Genomic DNA, 22,096 nt, shown 5'->3' on the forward strand with positions numbered 1-22,096 from the left:
TCTATCTATCTATCTATCTATCTATCTATCTATCTATCTATCTATCTATCTATCTATCTATCTCATTCCCCTGCCTACACACATTTCTCTCTCTCCATCCTCTCTTGTATGGATTATGCAATGGAGAACCTCAGGTATTCACAGATCAGAAAGAATTTCAAGAAGCAGATGGTACCAGAGCTCGTGGACTACTGAACCAGGGAGCATGACCTGACACTAATAAAGGCATGGGCCTGGGCACTGCAGGCTTTTGCATGCCACGGAATAGCTCTGTGCACAAACCGATGGGTTTGTGGGTTTTGCTGCCCAGTACAATGTGTGTTAATAGCTTTAAATAGTGGAAAAAATCTTGCAGGGCACAAATGCCACCTCATCACCATGATACAGACCTTGATGGGTTTCCGGGCCTCTTCCCAACCTCAACATTTCTAATCCCTAAATTGGACTCCTGTGAAAAAGTCTCTTCCTCTTTCCAACCCAGCCCCTGCCCCGGTTAGTTAAGAACCTCATTATTAACATTAGAATTCCTTAGCCTGCCGTAGAAGAGAAATGCATTGGTTCCATTTTGGGGACTCCTTGTTTGCGTTGTTTAAATGCTTTCCCTGTGATACCCTAATAAATGCCAGTTTAGCACTGGCACGGTTTTATTAATAGGATTTATTTCCTAGTAATCTTCTGCTTGACTGAGATAGAGGTGTAAAAAACATCTTCCTGACACTGAGCTATTTTAGGCTGTGGAATAATCTCCCATGGGGAGTGCTGGACCCCCATCACTTGGGATATTGGAACTGAGCAAAACTGGATATTGGATAAAATGCGCTCTAGGAAATAATCCTGCACTGGCCTGGGGACAGACTGGATGATCTGATTGGCTTCCATTCATCTCTCACCCGCTCTGATTCAGTGATAAAATACTTCTGTGCCATTGCTCAGAAAATTGGACAATATCTCATACACAAGGCGGGGCACTAATCATAGTGTTTAACACGAGGGCCAGTTCCCCAGCTGGTGTAACCCAGAGATGTTCCATTGAAGTCAATAGAGCGATGATCATTTAAGGATCCGGTGCACCACCTTCCAATCATGGTGGAAATAAATGAATGAAGATTCACAACAACTCTGTGCAACAAAAGTCCCCATAGAATCTTAGAATAGAATCATAGAACTGGAAGGGACCTCGAGAGGTCATCCAGTCCAGTCCCTTTGCTTTCAGGGCACCATCCGAGACCTGCAGCGGGACTAGGATCCCCCGGGTCCTGCAGGACCCACTGCCATAATAGCGGGAGCGGCTAAAATGTAAAATGTTCTTTGTTGCAGGTGGGATTGGGTGAGCATAAAAAATAAGACTGTGATAATTTGCAGGAAAACTCTATATCAACAAATGGTTTAAGCAAGATTTGTTTAATTCTTTGAGTGGTAAAAATTGTGTCTGAATTCCGTTTATATATGTAATATGTTAACCGACCGGTTTTTTGTCTGATTGGTTTTTTTAAGTAGCATAGCAGATCTGTCTCTCGTGCGGGATTTGCAGGATCTAAGGTTTTTGCTGGTGGGAGTGGATAAGAATGCAAGAAACAATGCCCGTGCAAGTGGGAGTGGGTATTGCGGGGCGGGACAGGAATGGGATTAAAAAAATAGTCCCACACAGTGCTCTAGTCATCATCCCCGTTTTACAGGGGGCAGGAGGATGAGGCAACAAGAAGTGTCAGAGATTTGCAGAAGTCCATGCAATGAATCAGCAGCCAAGCTAGGATGAGAGCCCAGAACTCCCTGCACACACACACACACACAAAGGCCACAACCACATGGAGTTAATTGTGCTAGGTGCTGTACAAACATATAATCAGTAACTGTCCTTGCCCCAAAGGGCTCAAAAACACAATGGCTGGCAGAGAAAACACCAGTGAAAGCTGAACTCTTTCCAAATAACAGCGTAATGGTAAAACAATCACCGTGGTTCACTCGCAAGTAATAGTGGGTGTAAAATATTGTCCTTGGGAAAGAAAAGTTACCTTGAGAATAATCCCTAGATCTTTCTAGTGCTTTTCATCTGTAGAACTCAGAGTGCTTTACAAAAGAGGTCAGTATCATTATCCGCATTTTACAGATTGGGAAACTGAGGCAAAGAGCAGCGACTAGTGAAATCATTTCGTCAGCGCCTAGCTTTGGGCATTATGGGCTAGATTATCTGTGCTGATTGAGTCACCTAAGTAAGTGGCCAGATTTTCAAATTTTGATTTCCATCCATCCAAGTGAAAATGGGACATATTTTCAGTCTAAAAAAAAAGCAACCCTTGATCAGAAACAGAGCAGAGAAAGGTGCTGGATTGAGAGTGGCGGGGCCCTATTTTCCTCATCCTATTTCACATTGACCCACTCTACACAGAGGGTTTCCATAGGCCCATTGGACATGCCAGACTGGATCAGACCAGGGGTCAACCTAGCCAAGTACCCTTTCTCCAGCAGTGGCCAGCACCCTACGTCAGAGATCGCAATCCCTGAGGTACATCAGCAGAGGAGCTAATCTGTGGCTTTTTTGTTGCTCTCTTTCAGCTTGAATTCACACACGATCAGATTGAAGGTGAGGAGGATTTGCATCTCTTTCCAGGTGGTGGCGGTGGGCGGAATGAACACAGCCTCTGGAGCTTATAATTCACTTGACAAAGAGGAGACTTAATTAACGGCTTTGCTATTTGTGGTATGGTAGCACCTGGTGGCCTCAACTGAGATCGGGGCCCTACTGCGCTAGGTCCTGTACAAACACATAGAAAGAGACAATCCCTGCCCCTTACTGGATAAATAGACAAGACAGACAACGGGGGTGGGAGGGAGGGAACAGATGGGCAAATGACTTGCCCAAGGTCATCCAGCAGGACAGAGTGGGGAATTAGAACCTCACTATCTCAAGTTCCCAGCCAGTGCCTTAGTCACTGAACAAACTGTCATATCACCCCAGCTTTCTAACCTGCTTTCTACCCTATAATGCCTGCAGTCCAGCTGGGCTAATTCCATGACAACAGATAAATGCTCTGGTCAGGGCAAGTTCTCTCTAAAGGCAGGGGCACAGAACCTAATAGTGGGTGCGTACTCCAATGTGAGTAAAAGACACATCGCAACTGTGGTTTTCTCTGTGCTTAAGCAAAATAGAGTTGTTCCTAATTTCATGTCTGGGACCAGATCCTCGGCTGGTGTAAACTGAGGTAGTTTCACTGATTTCAGCTACAGTAAGTGATTTCAGTGGTCATGTTTCTTAGGGCTTGTCTACACTATGGAGCCTTTGCCAGTATAGCTATGCCTGCAGAAGCCCCTAGTGGAGATGCAGTGTAAGCCAACAGACGTGCTGGCATGGCTACACCACCTCCCCATACAACTTTAGCACTTTCTCGCCACAGATTCATAGATTCCAAGGCCAGAAGAGAGCATTGTGATCATCTTAGTCTGGTCTCCTGTACAACACAGGCCATAGAATTTCCCCAAAATAATTCTTAGAGTAGATCTTTTAGGAAAACATCCAATCTTGATTTCAAAATAGTCAATGATGGAGAATCCACCATAGAATCATAGGACTGGAAGGAATCTTGAGAGGTCATCTAGTCAAGTCCCCTGTATCCATGGAAGGACCCTTGATTCTTGGTAAATTGCTCCAAGGGTTAATTACTCTCACTAATAAAAATGTATGCCTTACTTCCAGTTTGAATTTGTCTAGTTTCAACTTCCAGTCATTGGATTGTGTTAGACCTTTCTCGGCTAGACTGAATATTTGTTCCCCATCTAGGCATTTATAGACAATAATCAAGTCACCCTTTATCCTTCTGTTTGTTAAGGTAAATTGAGCTCCTTGAGTCTATCACTATAAGGCATGTGTTTCATCCTTTAATCATTCTCGCGGCTCTTCTCTGAACTCTCTCCAATTTATCAACCTCCTTCTTGAATGGTGGACACCAGAACTGGACACACCGTTCCAGCAGCGGTTGCACCAGAGCCAAATACAGAGGTAAAATCACCTCTCCACTCCTACTTGAGATTCCCCTGCTTATGCATCCCAGAATTGAATTAGCTCTTTTGGTCAGAGTGGGTATGTCTGTGCTGCAATTAAAAACCCGTGGCTGGCCTGTACCACTGCAGTTAAAGAGCCCCTTAGCCGAGCCCCTTAGACCGAATCAGCTGGCGGGTGTCTAAAAGCAACATAGACACACCCTAAGTCACACTTGACGCTCATGTTCAGCTGATTATCCATCGTGTCCTCCAAATCTTTGTCAGAGTCACTGCTTCCCAGGACAGAGCCCCCCCCCACCCCCATCCATCCTGTAGGTATGGCCTAGTTGAGTCTACACGAGGGGTTTTGCCAGCATAGCTATATCGGCTGGACTGTGTGTGATTTTTTTCATACTCCTTGCTGACATAGCTGTGCTGGCATAACTTTGTAGTGTAGACTCGGCCTGTGTACCAAACAATGGTTGAAATGTCCCTCTCTTCTTTTTCTCTTCCTTACTTTGATGGCTAATTTTGTTTGGGTCCAGATCCTTCCACAGCAGTCCCCTGGCTGTGGGTATGTACAGTGCCTAGCACATTGGTGTCTTGCTACGTGGTGGGGAGAGTAGTGGTCTAGGTCAGAAGCAATTTACAACATCCCTCCACCCCAGGCCATCTCAGCTGCTCCAACCTGCGAAGAGGAGAGACAGAGCCAAGGCTCCAGTGCCTCCCCCCCCTTGTTCTGGGCAGGGAGTAAGCAAGTGCATAGCACCTTCTGGCCCCTGTGCTGCTGGACCCAAGATCTGAGCAGAGCCTGCAGGGGTGCAAGAGAGACTGACTTCCTTGGGCAAGTCACCATCTAGCATGTAAAGCAGGGGTGAGGCGAGCCCCCTGGCGGAGTCTGGAGAAGTGATCATTGATGGTACTTGGCCATATGGTTGGCCTGGTGACGGTTGGCTCACACGGAGATGCTGCAGAGGGGAACAGAGACTTTCCACATGGCCGTTCCTTCAGAACAGTAAGTGGGTTTTTTAGCGCCATTGTTTGTCCCTTTGGATGAGGTGTATCTCCTGACCCCACACCCACCTGGATGAGCAGAGCTTGTTTATCCCACAATGACCAACCCTTTCTTTCTCATAAGCTATGCACATCTCCTTCTTGGTCTCACAGCACTTGATCCCTGAGCCATATCCACCCTGTTCGTACCATGCCTGCCATGGAGACATGCTGCACAATCCACTGAGGGGAAGGTCCCTTTAATTTGCTCCTTGATGAAATTAAGACACATTCCCAAATGGCTCTGCGGTGCTCGGCAGAGGGTTGAAAATCACACATCGTTCAGATTACAGACATGCAAAGCAGATTTATTACATTAAGGACAACACAAGCGCCCCAATGAGAAAGAATAAAAATCACCCGATCTAACCATATGTCCTTCCTTTAAAAAAAAACCCAACAACCAGCCTTTCTTTGCCTTTGAAAACTTTTCCCTGAGTTAACTTTGGATTTAATCTGTTGCAGCTACATAATGGAACTCAGGGCATTTCTTTTATTTGAATGTATTTCATTCGAAGGAAATGTCAAGTTCAATTTCCTAGCCGGCTGCCCCGGTCCCAGAAACTGACGCGGAAGCTGATCTCATGTGGTGCTGCAAATACCACATGCTGTAGCTGGCTGCCAGTAGCTCGGCACCCAACGTGTCATTTGTTTAGACATAATTGATGCTTTGTGGTTGAACATCTGATGGAGTTTTTAACAGGTTCTCAAATGCTTGAAAGGTAGAGCTGACAAACAGCACAGGGGAAAACTCCCCTATGGCTATGGGACCACAGACTGATTGAAGGGAAGGAGGATAGGTTTCTTACTTTGGAGGGTTTTTCTGATCCAGGATGTACTGGATTCATGCCTTTTGTCTTGAGCCAGAGGTTCTGCCACTGATGTACTGCACAGCCTTGGGAAAGTAATTTCACCACCCCATGCCTCAGTTTCCCTTCTGACAATAACAGATCATTTAAAAAAAAATGACTAGAGATTCCAGGTGCGTCCGTTTCTGGGGCCCAGACTGTGTGGCTTGAGCCACTCTGCTCCCAATGTGATGCTGCACCGAAGCATGTCCCAGAGAGCTTTCCACAAAGGGTAAGAGAAATGCCCCATGTCTTGGACAACAGTTCCCATCTCACTGAACACAGCTGCTGGCATCCAAGGTTGTGTGTGAGCAAATGCTGTGGCACAGTGCCACATTCTGAGCCGCAAGCCGGCCCCTTTGCACCATTTCAGTGGCACAAAGGGGTTGGAAAACAGCTGGATCGCCCCTAAAAGGAGATTCCCCTAAGGTGGGAGAGTCCCTTGCTGGCTCCTATGTTCTGTCCCCTTCCACTGTCCCAATGGCCCTTGTATAGGGGATATGTAGGGGAGGGTAGAGGAGAGGGCATGGCTGGAGCACTGCTGTACTCTGCTGACCTTCAGCCAGGAGAGAACCTCTGGAGACCACAGATAGATGGTGTATTTTGGAGTAGCCCTGAGGCTGCTCTAAAGTGCAGCAGGTCATGGGCTGGTATAGACCATCCCTGGAATCAGGGAACCATTCCCATCTCCTTCGCAGCCACCCCAGCAGTTGCACCCACAGGCTACCAGGCAGAGCTGAGAATCCATGTTTGCCATATTATCTAGTGACAGTCTCAAAGTGGGACCCGCAGGCAGGGAACATGTCAGCCCATGCGGCCATGAAGCGCCACACACCCCTCCAGCACTGCATCAGCAACAGTGTGAGTTACTGAGGGGAGGAAGAACACTACGGGACACCAAATCCCAGCCCATGCCAACTCCACTCTCGACGTTTCCGCATAACGTGGTGTGGGTGCTGCAAGGGTTCTGTCAGCAGAAGCACCGGGCAGTAAAGGCATCACATACTGAATGAGCTGGAAATACTGCCCGTCCGTCCGGTCCTTGGTGCAGTTCTTTCCTGACCCTCATTGTGAACTGGAGCCCTGAAGTTATTGGCAGTGGGTGTCTTTCCATTGATTTCAATGAGCTTTAGATCAAGCCCTGATCTTTCCCTGCTCCCTTCTGGGCTCAGCCTTGGAGCTTCATCAAAGGAGATGCCTGGCCCCTTTTCCCTTTGCGTAAGGAGTCGTTTGCAGCAAGAAACTGATGACAGCAACCTAGCCTGTTTGATTTTGCAGCAGGCAGAGGGAGATCGAGTGGAGGCGTTCGAGTGAGTTTCGCCCCCCTTGGAGTGGAGTGCGGTTACTGCCGCTCATCCTGCTACTGCAGGGAGAGGAGAGATCAGAGGGATGGGGTGGGGAAGAGCCCCAAAATGAAGAGTGCCCAGGATGGAGGAGAAATACGGAGACGGGGAAATGGAGAGAGGCCTGTCCCGTTGCTGTTTGGTCCGGTCAGCCTAAGACGCCGGATAGATCATGGGAACCTCAGCAATGTCTTCTAGAGGGTGTTTGGGTGGAAGTTTCCAAATCGCAGCATTGCCGAGGGGACTAATGGAATCAGAGCAGAGCTGTTTCCCACAATGCAACAGCCCTTCCCTCCCGCCTGCCCCCCGAGCAATGCACGGCAGCATCAGCCCAGGGTCTGCGGTGGAACTCAAAGCCACAGCTTTGCGAGTGCTACCGAACGAGCCAGATGGAGGTCGGAGCTCCTGCTGACAAGGACTTTCGAATAGTTAAGGATAGGCCAAAGCAAACGAGAGAGAAATGCTACGAGAAAAACCCCGTGTGTTTGTTCAGCTGCAGCTGGGCAAGGGCCGCCACAGCAAGGCCAGAGCAGCCACTTTCGCCTTCAGCCCATGGTGATGTAAAGGCCATGATCCTCAGACAGGTTTGCAGCAAATGAAGTGGTGATAACCAGCCAGGCCGGAGAGAACCTCATTCTTGGCAGCAAAGGGTGGAGGAAACAGACAGATTGTGCCGTGTCTGGTGTGGAATCTGAACAGGCTTCTATCCCCACGTTTTTCTCTTTCCACGTCTGCTTTCCAGAGGCATCAATTTGTTTCTCTCCAGGCAGTACGATAAAACGGCATTTTGCTTTCTATCTCAAAGGCCGTGCATTTTTAAGAGGCTGAGATGTCTAGTTGGTCAGAGCACAGAAGGAGCCTCTTTCTGTCCCTGGCAAACCATCAAAGTGCAGGAGCCTAGCCAAGACCAGTCTATGGTTCTTGTTTCTAGACAACCAGCCTTCAGCGCCCTGAGCGGTCCCTGATCTAGTTCTGTGATTCTCAGACTGTGGTCTGGGTGTGTCACTGCGGGTGAAGAGATGAGATTGTAGCATCCAGCAGTCAGCAGGGTTTGAATCTAGCACCTTTAGCACGGACCTCCACCGCGGGAACTGAAGGAGTAACTCTTTTAGCTGGCAGCAATAGCAGGCTGTTATCCTCAGCATGGTGCAGCCACTGGAGGGGGACAGAACCCACACTTTATAAGCATATCCCAGGATCATATCACCCTCTAGTGTGTGGCCTGCTACTTACACCTAAGGGAGTTTACCGTTTACAGGAGAGGCATGGCCAAGAAAGGATGGATCTCTGGTGAAAGGGCTGCTTCTTGGGAAACTAAATTAGTAAGGCTCCGGTGGAAAGGCTCATTTACATTCACGTCAAGATCCCTTAGCACTGCCAAAGAACGTAAAGGGGCCTTTGGGTGAATCAGGCCCAATAAGCTAGCAGTCGGTTAATAACGAGGACAGGCAAATCTAGAAAAGCCCCAACTGCTGGAGACGGGACACTAGAGCGGGAGGGCTCTGAGTTACTACAGAGAATTCTTTCCCAAGTGTCTGGCTGGTGGGTCTTGCCCACGTCCTCAGGGTCTAACTGATCTCCATAGTTGGGGTCAGGAAAGAATTTCCCACCATGTCACATTTGCTGAGACCCTGGTAGGGAGCGGGGGGGCGGTCGTCTTCATCTGCACATGGCGCATGAGTCACTTGCAGGTTTAAACTAGTGTAAATGGTGGATTCTCTGTAACTTGAGGTCTTTAAACCATGTTTTGAGGACTGCAGTAACTCAGCCAGAGGTTAGGGGTCAATTACAGGAGTGGGCAGGTGAGGTTCTGTGGCCTGCATTGTGCAGGAGGTCAAACTAGATAATCATGATGGTCCCTTCTGCCCGTAAAGTCTATGAGTCTATGAGAAAGATCCTCTAACCCTTCAATCCATGCCCCAGAGCTTGGTTCCAGCTCTGATCGCTTGTGGAGACTTTCCACCTTTGTACGCCAACAAAAACAGTCACCAGAAATGTGTCTCATGTCAGGAGAAGTAAATGTTGCCAAAGAATTGGTTTTATAACCACCTCGCACCCCTTGTGCTTGGGTGCATCATCCAGCAGGTACTTGCCATCACACCCTTCCCCTATTTCCATCTCTCCTCCACCTCCTAGTGCTCTGTGGGCTACGGGTCAGAGGATGAGCCCCTGATGCTGGTGAGCAGTTATTCACACGGGCGGTCTCACTGGCCTCCATGCTCACCAACCTTTAGGCTCCAGTTCCACCACCGGTGGTGGGGCTCCATACAAGAATGTGGTTCTCTGGCCTGTGTGATGCAGGACCCCCGGCTGGATGATCACAATTGTCACTCTAGCCTGAAGAGCTACACATTTCTGAATCTGGCCCTTAGTACTGCTGTTATTCCACTCCTGTCTGCCTTTCTCTCCCCAGTCTGCATCTCCCGGGAGTCTGGCTAGACTAGATTTCCTTAGCCCTCTCTGGATCCTGTTTCAGTCACTTATTCATTAGTTTTGCATTCGGACTTTTGCTCACTTCTCTTCTCTCATTTTTGATCACCTTTCTCCTTTAATTCCATTTTTTCATTCTTTCCACTGGCGTCTCCCGGCAGCTTTCTCTTTCTTTTCCTCTCAGTCCCTTCCTCCTCCACTCTCATTTTTCCTCCTGCATCACTCTGCTTGTTTCTACCCCCTTCTCTTTCCTTACACTGCTTCTTTCTGCATCCCCTCTCTCCCTTCCTAGATATGCACAGTCTCTCTTTCTCTCCCTGTGTCTGTCTTTGTTTTTCTTCTTGCTTTCTCTCTCTCTTTCCCTCTCCTGGGCGTTGTCCCCATCGACAGGGCAGACACCAGATCCCCTGGGAATGATTTGCTACAGCCTGGGGCTCATCTCATGGTACCCTTGCTGATGGCTGGACAGAGAACGCCATAGTGAGTGGTATTCAAATGAACATAAGAATATAAGAACGGCCATACTGGGTCAGACCAAAGGTCCATCCAGCCCAATATCCTGTCTACCAACAGTGGCCAATGCTAGGTGCCCCAGAGGGAGTGAACCTAACAGGTAATGATCAAGTGATCTCTCTCCTGCCATCCATCTCCACCCTCTGACAAACAGAGGCTAGGGACACCATTCCTTACCCATCCTGGCTAATAGCCATTAATTGACTTAACCTCCATGAATTTATCTAGTTCTCTTTTAAACCCTGTTATAGTCCTAGCCTTCACAACCTCCTCAGGCCAGGAGTTCCACAGGTCGACTGTGCGCTATGTGAAGAAGAACTTCCTTTTATTTGTTTTAAACCTGCTGCCCATTAATTTCATTTGGTGGCCCCTAGTTCTTATATTATGGGAACAAGTAAATAACTTTTCCTTATCTACTTTCTCCACATCACTCATGATTTTATATACCTCTATCATATCCCTCCTTAGTCTCCTCTTTTCCAAGCTGAAAAGTCCTAGCCTCTTTAATCTCTCCTCATATGGGACCCTCTCCAAACCCCTAATCATTTTAGTTGCCCTTTTCTGAACCTTTTCTAGTGCCAGTATATCTTTTTTGACATGAGGAGACCACATCTGTACACATTATTCAAGATGTGGGCGTACCATGGATTTATATAAGGGCAATAAGATATTCTCTGTCTTATTCTCTATCCCCTTTTTAATGATTCCTAACATCCTGTTTGCTTTTTTGACTGCCGCTGCACACTGCCTGGACGTCTTCAGAGAACTATCCACGATGACTCCAAGATCTTTTTCCTGATTCGTTGTAGTTAAATTAGCCCCCATCATATTGTATGTATAGTTGGGGTTATTTTTTCCAATGTGCATTACTTTACATTTATCCACATTAAATTTCATTTGCCATTTTGTTGCCCAATCACTTAGTTTTGTGAGATCTTTTTGAAGTTCTTCACAGTCTGCTTTGGTCTTAACTATCTTGAGCAGTTTAGTATCATCTGCAAACTTTGCCACCTCACTGTTTACCCCTTTCTCCAGATCATTTATGAATAAGTTGAATAGGACTGGTCCATTTCCAGCGGTTCTCTTGGGATTCAGGACCTCTCACCATGCCGTTGAAGCCCTGAGAAAGCTTAAGAGCAGGCCTGAACTTGATTTGAAACTGGGCCTCTTGCAGCATCTTGTAATAGGCCATGATGTCCCAGAGTCACCCACAGCTCAGGTGGTTTCTTTATCCTATTGAGAATGCACTCTTACCAGAGCACAAGGTCTAGGGCTTTGGGGGATCACTTGTGTCCGTATACAAAAGCATCCCTCTTTCTGAGCTCAATGGCTCACACCGTTGCCCTCAAAGCAGTGAAACTGGGGCTGCTCTTCCCTCCTTTGTATTTAAGTTAGCCATTAAACCACTGGCAGATTCAGTGGCTATATTATTATGACTAATTGCTACCTACATTCTCAGCTTGAATAGCTTGTATGCTTCTCCCGCATCCAACCATTAAGGAATCAGGTCCCAAAGAGACCAGGAATACACCGTCCAATACATACCCATTGCCAATGCCAGTTCAATCCATTCCCAGTCCAACCAGGAGAACTCGTGACAATGGGCGTATCACTGACTGCCTGGGCCTTTCTTTCCAATTTGAAATAACAGATTTGGGTGGTAACATGGCACTGACCACGAGGTTATCGCCGCACTACAAGATCCTCACATTAACAGCAAAGCAAAGTTCATGCGGGAACAGCGAAACAGGAAGTTTGACCGTCCTAGTGTTGCAAAGTCGCTTCCCCATCACAGAGCAGAACTTTTCAAATCCACCAGCCGATAGCGTCTGTCATTCTTGGAAACATTTTGGGAGGTTAATTGAACAGATGTTTTCACCCAGGAAGTTATTTGCTGATTTTCAAGCTGTCCCAACAGCAGCTAGAGTAGCCTAGGGGCTGCTTTTGATTATGACAACGGCTTACGATCCCTAAGAGACCATATGCCAACTGTGCATTGAAGTAGCGGGGAGGGGAGCTCTGTCCTGCTACCCCCTGCATGCCCACGGCCTGCCTCTGCCTGTCCCTGACACACACCCTATGCTGTAAAGGTGACCTGTTGGTACAGGAACCGATTCCTACCAGCTTTACGCTAGATGAGAATTCCCTTCCAACTACAGCCAAATTCTGGCTCCATTGTGCTGCTCAGAATCTAGTCCTTAACTTTTAAGGCCTACAAGACTTTCTGATTCCCAGGGCTTTCAAATAGCAACACTAATGCTCCCCATTCTACCGTTGCTTCATCAGATTGCCAAGAGGGAACTTTCTAGTTGGTTGCTAACTACTATTACAGTGGTCATCTTTAGCAGTCATTATTCTCACTATATAGTTCTCTTAGGTTGAATTCTTTCAATCATTGTTCAGTTATTATGGTCAATGGGCTTTTATCTGAGCAGGGACTGTACAGTTAGGCCATTACATTAGCCTGTCTTTACTGACAATACCTCTTGAAGGGGCTGTATTATAATTAGTCACCTCAAGTGACAGAGGTAGGATTCATCCTGGATAAGCATCCCAAAGTCTTGGGGGTTGGTCCCCACACTGGCAGTGTGTGTCAAGAGACCATCCACTACAAGATAACAGTCTACAAATGCTACCAGATAGTAGAGATGCTCCTTTAACTCAGATGGAATAGAAAGCTCCTGTACTGTAAAACCCTACTGATGACTCACGCAGAGGATTGTTACCCAAGCAACTAACATGTAGAGCTGCTATTGAAGTCAAAGAGAGTTCTGGGCCAGGGAGAGAACTCTCATTGGTCTGCATAGATCTCAAGGTCTGGCTTTCCCATGAGCTTTCCTGTATTGCCCCTGAGTTGGAAATACCACAAGAAGAACCATTTGACCTGTTTAATTCCATTCCCGGATGGAAGCAGGAACTGTGGTGGAGGAGGAATGCAAACATATCAGACAACAACAATGTTAATCAACTCTTCCAAATTGCAGAACAAAAGGTTCAGGGTCAAGTTGAGTGAGAGTTTGGGGGGAAGGTTCAGGTTGGTTATTACTTTATCTCTCTCTCTCTCTCTTTGTGTTTTTCTCTTTGTGTCTCCCAGAATTTAAGGAAGCCTTCTCGCTCTTCGACAGAACTCCTAAATCTGAGATGAAGATCACATATGCACAGTGTGGAGATGTTCTGAGGGCTTTGGGGCAGAATCCAACCCAAGCTGAGGTCCTCAAAGTCCTTGGTAGACCCAAACCAGAAGGTCAGTGACCCTCTTTCTGTTTGTTTTCAGGGAGAGATCCCCAGGAGTAAATTGTCAGGCCAATCGGATCATGTCTCTTTCCTTTGGTGGAAAGATTGATTGAGGTTAACATCATAACCTGGAACAGCCTCCTCTGTGGCTCCACTCAATCAGGGGCAATGAGAAGTGATGATCATGTGGTCAAGGCACTTGAGCGGAATCTGTGGTCTCTGATCTTAATTCCTAGCTCTACCACGCACTTCCTGGGCAAATCACTTAGGGCTGAATGCTCAAAAGGAATTAGGCGTGATGCTGAGCGTCACAACAACTAACTTCTAGGTACCTGGAAAAATCATGGCGATTCTCAAAGCCTGAGTTAGGCACCTTGTACTGTCATTCACCAAAGCCACCACGCTAGGCGGGCAGCTGCCTAAGCTAGCCATTGGGAGATGCTGGCCAGAGGAGTGTGTCCCCTCTCACAGAGATAGGCACGTAAGTGATTCTGAAGCTGAGAACCCTCCTTGGAGTTAGGCGCCTTATGCCATTTGAGCAAGAAGCCAGGGGAAGAAGAGGCCTTTCCTCATAATTTTTCACCCGGTGGTGAGGGTGCTCACCTGGGATGTGGGAGATTCCAGGTTCATGTCTCCTTCTGCCTGAAGTGGAGAAGCTGTTGCACTGCAGATATATAATTAAGGACCCATTGGAGCAGGAAATCTGGATCCTGGGTCTCCCCCATCCTGGGTGTGCTCTAACCTGCAGGCTATGGGATCATGCTCATGTGGGTGTGCCCTCCCTCTCGCCGTGTGTCTTAAAGAGTCTGCAACAGGAGAGACAGAGGGAGCCCCACATGAGAAAAGCCCATTGCCCAAAGATTAGAGCACTCACCTGAGAGGTGGAAGATCCCTGTTCAGATCCCTTCTCCCAGGTGCGTACCCTAACCATTGGGCCGTAAGTTATGAGGGAAGGTCTATTCTACATCTTCTCCTCTTCCCCGCCCCCTTCAGTTTTGGGTAAGTCCCCTCTGAGGACTTGCAGGTAGCCTCTGGGCACGCCTGCTGGATCGGGCCCCTCTGGTGAGCGAGGCATCAGCGTGCCCATCTTCCCCCAGTTTGTGGATGGCTCTGGGTCTCAGGCCCCTGGGCACCCACAAGGAGGCAGCTATGTGCATGTCCAAAGGCAGAAACATAGGTGACGAGGGAACTCACACTGCAGAAACATAGGCGCCAAGCGTGTTTAGGTGCCTACAGGGTTCAGCATCGCAGTGCTCCCAAAATGGGGACTGCGGTACCTAAAACAGGGACATGGGCACCTATCTCCTTTTGTGCATTCAGCCCTCAACGCTTAATCTCTCTCTGCCTCGATTCCCCATCTCTGTAATGGGGATAATGATACTTCCCTGCCTCACAGGATTGCCTTGAGGATGAAATTCATTTATGTTTAGCAGGTGTTCAGATATTCTGAGGGTCAAATGAGCAGATAGGTAGACTGGATTGTAGGGCATTCCCTGCTCTTTAAAAAAAAGTGTCATGTGAACTTTAGTGTTGGGTTTTCAGGTCTCCTCTGAAAGCTCCCCCCACACAATATATCTGCTCATAGGAATGCAGGGCTGAGACTCCCGGACCCACAACTATGATCTAGCCCTGCAGACCTGCCCACGCTGTCTGCCACCTCCATTTAAGCTAATTGGAACGGAGGCCTCTCAGCACCTTGGAGAATCAGGCTCTTGTTGAATAATTGTGATAAATCAAGATACAGCAAGTTTGGCTGATGACACAAGGGTGGACTTCAGGGCTATCCAAGAAAGAACTGTACCTTACGAGGACCTCGTTCCTTAGCTCAGTATGGGGGGCACAGGATCATAGAAATTAGAGATGGAAAAGGCCCATAGCCCCTCTCCTACCTGCTCCCCAGTTTTAAACATGCCTATGCTACAGGGCTGCCACCACCGCCCTGATGCCCTTGGGAGACAACCGCGCCGCAAAACTGATTCCACTGCCAGGGCTGTTTTCCAGATATTCATTTTCATTTGCTCAGTTTCATCTACTTGGTCTTAATTAATAAGCATTGATTAACCCTAAACAATTGTTTCCCCCTCCTTGACATTTACATATTTCAAATATTTGCAGATGCTGTCTGTCCATCCCCATACATACCCATGTATCCATCCCCAATCATGCTCATGTATCCATCCATCCCCATACATATTCATCTATGCACCCATCCATCCCATTTATCTATCTATCCATCCATCCATCCCCATACATACTCATCCATCCATCCTGATTCTTCTCCACCTATCTATCCATCCCATCTATCCATCCAATCATCCTCATCCATCCCCATTCATATCCATCCACCTGTCTATCCTCATACATACACATCTATCCATCCATCCCCATTCATACCCATCTATCTATCTAGCCTAATTCATACCCTTCCATCCATCCATCCCCATTCATACCCTTTCATCCATCCGTCCATCCGTCCATCCATCCATCCATCCATCCATCCATCCATCCATCCACACTCACACATATCTATCTATCTATCTATCTATCTATCTATCTATCCCCATTCATACCCATCTATCTATCCATCCATCCATCCATTTATCTGAGAGACAAGCTGAGTGAGCTAATATCTTTTATTGGACCAACTTCTGTTGACGTAAAAAGACATTACCTCACCCATCTTGTCTCTCTAATATCGCGGGACCAACATGGCTACAACATCACTGCAAATATCCATCTATCTAGCATTCTCCATACATCTCTCTCTCTCTCTCTCTGTTATTATCAAGGTCCCATGTTCCTGCCCTTCCATTTAGTTGACAGTTTGCCAAGCTCCCTAGCGCACACATCCTGCAAGGTGTTGTTCACCTTCTGAATGGCCCTGAGCCCCTCCGCCTCCAAAGAATCTCTCACATCTTTCTTTTGAACCTGTGCTCTTACAGAAATGAACAGCAAAATGATTGACTTCGAGACCTTCCTGCCCATGCTCCAGCACATCTCCAAGACCAAAGACACTGGCACCTATGAGGACTTTGTGGAAGGCCTGCGGGTGTTTGACAAGGAGGGGAACGGAACGGTCATGGGTGCTGAGCTCCGCCATGTTTTGGCTACCCTGGGTAAGAAGAAGCTTTCTTCATATAATTTCAACTTTGAGGTCTTTTCAACACAGCTGGTAACTTACCGACTGGTGTGAATGTGCACCACTGCTCTCTGCTGGACAGAAAGACAGGTGCACTCAAGCATCTGGGATGATTATGTCACCGTCTAGTGGCAGGGGTTCTAAGAAGTCCTAAAATGATTCCAGCTCAGGATCATTGTCTTTCAGCTCAAATGTTCACAGGTTTTCTCTCTCTCCGAGTTCTGAGTTCTCTCTTTCTAGCTCTATCATTCTATTCCCCCTGATAACTGTTAATGTATATGGCCAAAGAATTGCCCAGCTCTGGAAGACACTTTCTTTGTAAACTGTGAAAAACTCATCTGTGTCTTTGTTGTTTTTCTTTAGTTGCATAGACTTATGGTGAAGTCATTCCATTTTAGGTCCATCTCTGCTAATGACACTTGACAAGATTAAAATAGAATTTTAAATGTCAAATTCCCTTTTCACCATATACGCTGTTTGTTTACTTTGGGGTCCAATTAGGGTGACCAGAGTCCCGATTTTATAGGGACAGTCCCAATATTCAGGGCTTTGGCTTATATAGGCACCTATTACCCCCCCACCCCTTCCACCCCCCACCCCACACACACCGTCCTGATTTTTCACACTTGATATCTGGTCACACTAGACCAAATTCAGTGCCGAGGCAAGTGGTCCCAATGCCAGTGAGGTCAGGGGAGCTGCGTCCATTCAAAGCATCTTGGACAAAGAAACTAGTTTGCTCAGTTTTGTCAATTTAGCTAGACATTTCCCCTTTCTGGTTCTCCTGCCCCAGCATAACACTGTAATGTCTGGCTTTCAAGCCCCAATGGGGAATATTTCAATCCAAAGGAAAATCATTGAGTTAGCAAAAAAGTCAGTACATTTTAATTCAGATTAAGACGTCTAAGAGCCCCAACTGGTGTAAATCTGGGTTCAGTGGAATGACATAGATTTCCACCAGCTGGCCCAATGCCCTCAAAATCAATGGTGTAAAATTGGATTAACACAGCGGTGAAGCCAGCCCAGTATATTTTATTTTAAATGCCATCTATATTTTTGGCTAAAGCTACCTGACAATTTCACTTTCCAGCTGAAAAATAGGTTGACACCAACATTTTTAAATCTGCACACGTCTCTTGTTACTGATTAGCAGATCTGAAGTGGCTTTTTGCATGTATTTGGCTCTATATGTCAGGGGGGAAAGCTTTTCAATTCCCCATTAAGCAGTTAATAGAAAACCTGTTGAGTGTGACTTCACAATCATGGACACTTTAATTGCAACATACTTTCCTGGCAGTCTCACCTATGGAGCTGAATAAGCCCCTTAAGCAAACCCCACGAAAGTCACTGGAAAGATTTGCATTGACTTCAAAGGACTTTTGAGCAGGGCCAAACCTTTAGCCGGTGAAAACTGGTGTCACTTCCTTGGCTTCGATGGAGCTCCAGCAGTTGATACCAGCTGAAGATTTGGCCCGTTCTGCACACCAGTGGGCAGCTCTGTCAGCGTCCGACTTTGAAGTTTCATTGCAACAGGTATGCGAAGCTGGGTAAAATTGTTAGACAGCTCATTGTGGGCCTGCGACAGGTGATTATTATATACTGCTACTATGGGGTTGCTTTAAAGGTCCCAGTAAAGTCCGGGGCCCATTCACAATAAAAGAGACAGCCCCTGCCCCCAAAGAGCTTACACTCTAAAGAGACTAGACAGACACAGGCTGGGAGAAGAAACAGGGGCCCAGAGAGAGGAAGAAGCTCCCTTCGTCATGTGACTAGTCCATGGGCCTGACTCTGCTCTCGTTTACACCAGCATTGAAATCCAGATTGGTCCAGTGCCGTTGTGATGGGGCCGCCCTGAAGAATTCAGATTTTAAAGCAGACACCGCACCAGTCTTCAGTTTCAAATGGGACGTGCTAAGGTGCAGGGAAGCCGAGGGGGAGACAAGCAGACAAGCCAGGAATGGGCGCAGGGGCAGAGACCATGGCAGGCTGGGGGCAGGGAGGTGCGACCGGGAGCTAGGGAAGGGGCTCAATGCTCAGCTCATGTTGTGGTCACTTGGGCAGGAAAGTTCAATCCAAACCAAGGGTCAGGAGAGATTGTGCAGGCTCTGCAGCACTGGGGGAAGGTGAGGGGAGATGGGGCCCACCCACAGAACCAGCACAGCACAGGGGAGAACTCCCAGCCTACGGAGGCAATAGGACCCACGCTCCAGCCTCCCGCTCTGTGGGCAGGGCCAGGTAGAGTAGCAGCCCGTGCAGAAACTGTAGCAGGGATTGGCCAGGCACTGATGATGTCATCTGGATGCTTCCTACAGGTTGGACTCTGGACAGCCTGTGCCCTGTGCTGACTGATTGTTCTCCCCAACCCTTCTACCGCAATATCTTCACTTCAGCCTCACTCCAACTGCCCTACGTTCTCCCCCCCCCCCCCTTCTGCCCTGCCCGGACCTCCTTCTTTAAGTCATCTCCGGCCCCTTGCCTTTCCATTCTCTGATCCCCTTCTAACACAGCAGAACTCAAAAGAAAAATCGTGGCACTAACATGACATTTGCCGACCATCACAAATGATCACCCCACTTGTATGTTATGCTCCTTGTCCCCTACCCTGAATCTGTCTTACTATTTAGACTATTGGGGCCAGGACTGTCTCTTACTCTTTGTACAACACCGCGCACAATGCGGCCGCATTTTTAAGCAGTCCCTAGGCACTACCATAAAAATATTAATCACAGTGTTGCTAACCTGAAGTCTTCAAAAATCATGAGATCAGTTTAAAAACATGAGATTTAAAAAAAAAATAAACTAGGTTCTTTTTATTTGTCTTCTGGTCTCAGAGCAATTAGGTTAACCTGGGTCTTGTTCTTAGGGTTTTCCCTACAACTAGAAATTCACTTTTTTAGAAAAAAACGAGAGCTGAGATTCTCACTTAATCACAGGACTCCCAGAGCTGGGGCTTTAAGAAAACTATACTCACAATTAAATTGTCAGAGTTGGCAACATTGTAAATCATAACCATAGTTAGTACTATCTAAAATACATTATTTCTATAAATTAGTCTCTGTTACCTCTCCAGATGGCTCCATGCTTTGCTCCCAAGAGCACCATTTCAATCAATATATGTTGTGCCACTGATTTCAGTGGGAGTGGGAGCAGACCCTGAAAGACCAGATGTCCTGGGTTACATCTTGGATCCCTCCTGGATCTAAAACTCAAAGCTAAACTGAAGTGACTTTACTATGAGTTTTCCTTGAGTGATAACTGAGGGAAAAGGTCCCATTCATGCCAAAGTCCCATTGATTTTAATTGATTTCATTAATTTCAGTGGAAGTCAGGTGCCTAAACACATTTAAAAATCTGGACCTTAGGGCTTTAAGATTTTGCCCCTAAAGTATGTTTATATTTAGAAAGGTGATAATGTGAAAATGATATGGTGAGGATTTCCACATTTGTTCAGAGTCACTGGCTTTTAGATCAAATTTCCTCCGTTTGCAAGCCCTAAAGTGGATTTTTAACACTCAACATTGCAAACTCAACTTGGGATCTCGATCTCTCTCTCTTTTCTTATGTGGCATCCATCACCATAGCACCTGCGCACTTCTCAAGTATTAAAAACGCACATTAACAACACCTTATTTCATCTGGGTTCTTTTTGCTACTTCGATCGTCAGCGTGAAATGAAGAAGGTATGCGAGGTAGCATAGAATCTGATTCTCTCCCACACCTGTATGGGAGAATTGAAAAGTTTGATTTGAAGACAGAAAAACAGACAGATAGCAGCTAAGATGAGTAAGAAGGTGCTGTTATTGTGTAGGCAGTTTTTGGACGGTCACCACTACCCAACCCAAGCGATGGTTCGGACACATAAAATCATAGAATATTAGGGTTGGAAGAGACCTCAGGAGGTCATCTAGTCCAACCCCCTGCTCAAAGCAGGACCAACACTCCTAAACACTGAGCAGGAATTTGTTTTTTTCTATCCAGGTGAGAGGTTGAGTGAAGAGGAGGTCGATAAGCTAATGGCTGGCCAGGAAGATGCCAATGGTTGTATCAACTATGAAGGTACGAGGTGGTTAGGGTTGGATTCATCTCACAAGGCTTGGTGTCAATAAGCCTGCGAAAGTTTGGCTCAACGATGGGCCTCAACCGCAAAGCTATGATTTGGATCTGACCTTCCCCAAAGTTTGGGTGCCACGATCCAGTTCAAGTCCATTGTCCACAATGAGATTCCTTGTCTCTTCCGCAGAAGCAGCTGGGGCTGGCCACTCAGATATGGGCTAGAGAGGCCATTAGAACATACTGTAGATATTAACTTAAGGATCTGTAGAGCACTTGTCACCATGGCACCTGGGGGCTTATTTACAAAGCTAAATTGCATTCATTATGCAAAACGATGAGAGGGGAATGGAATTAAATAACAACAGTGCTGAACAGATGCAGAATGCTCCCGAAGTGAAGGAAATAGATGCTAAACGATCTCTTTCTATTCATTCCAGCTTTTGTGAAGCACATCATGACCAGCTGAACACTAGGTGAGCTTCTTCCTTCTTCATCCCTCAATCCCATCATTTTTTCAGTTTTCCCTGTTGGCTTTTCAGCCTCCTCCTCATCTTGGGGGTGTGGGGGTCACATGTAGCTGGAACTCAGCCTTTTTCTCCAAAGACCTTGTTTCCAAAGCCACGGTCTAAGATGCCCTGGATGCTGAGGAGAATTGCCTGACCAGCTAGCCCTCCACTGTGAGGTGGTATCTATTGTTCAGTTTATATACTGGGGATATTTATCCCCTTCAGATCATTTTCAGGAGATCACAAGGCAAATACCCTTGTGAACGGTCAACCTTAAAAGGGAAGGTCCTTTCATGGATTGAGAACTGGTTAAATGACAGGGAACAAAGAGTAGGAATAAATGGTAAATTTTCAGAATGGAGAGGGGTAAATAGTGGTGTTCCCCAAGGGTCAGTCCTAGGACCAATCCTATTCAACTTATTCATAAATGATCTGGAGAAAGGGGTAAAAAGTGAGGTGGCAAAGTTTGCAGATGATACTAAACTGCTCAAGATAGTTAAGACCAAAGCAGACTGTGAAGAACTTCAAAAAGATCTCACAAAATTAAGTGATTGGGCAACAAAATGGCAAATGAAATTTAATGTGGATAAATGTAAAGTAATGCACATTGGAAAAAATAACCCCAACTATACATACAATATGATGGGGGCTAATTTAGCTACAATGAATAAGGAAAAAGATCTTGGAGTCATCGTGGATAGTTCTCTGAAGACGTCCACGCAGTGTGCAGCGGCAGTCAAAAAAGCAAACAGGATGTTAGGAATCATTAAAAAGGGGATAGAGAATAAGACGGAGAATATTGCCCTTATATAAATCCATGGTACACCCACATCTTGAATACTGCGTACAGATGTGGTCTCCTCATCTCAAAAAAGATATACTGGCACTAGAAAAGGTTCAGAGAAGGGCAACTAAAATGATTAGGGGTTTGGAACGGGTCCCATATGAGGAGAGATTAAAGAGGCTAGGACTTTTCAGCTTGGAAAAGAGGAGACTAAGGGG

General features: G+C 46.7%; 1 protein-coding gene across 1 annotated transcript in view; it reads left to right on the forward strand.

Moving 5' to 3' along the window:
* The window catches only part of MYL3 (myosin light chain 3), a 45,054-nt gene that overhangs the window by 18,348 nt on the left and 4,610 nt on the right, over positions 1-22,096 (forward strand). The window contains exons 2-6 of the mRNA XM_026652143.2: positions 2,554-2,581; positions 13,257-13,406; positions 16,339-16,512; positions 20,514-20,591; positions 21,026-21,061. Coding sequence (XP_026507928.1) covers positions 2,554-2,581; positions 13,257-13,406; positions 16,339-16,512; positions 20,514-20,591; positions 21,026-21,054 — 459 coding nt within the window. The 3' untranslated portion in view covers positions 21,055-21,061. The remainder of the gene's footprint in view (positions 1-2,553; positions 2,582-13,256; positions 13,407-16,338; positions 16,513-20,513; positions 20,592-21,025; positions 21,062-22,096) is intronic.

This window comes from Terrapene carolina, unplaced genomic scaffold (genome assembly GCF_002925995.2).
Source record: "Terrapene carolina triunguis isolate 2854851 unplaced genomic scaffold, T_m_triunguis-2.0 Scaffold111, whole genome shotgun sequence".
In the NCBI taxonomy this organism is placed as follows: domain Eukaryota; kingdom Metazoa; phylum Chordata; order Testudines; family Emydidae; genus Terrapene; species Terrapene triunguis.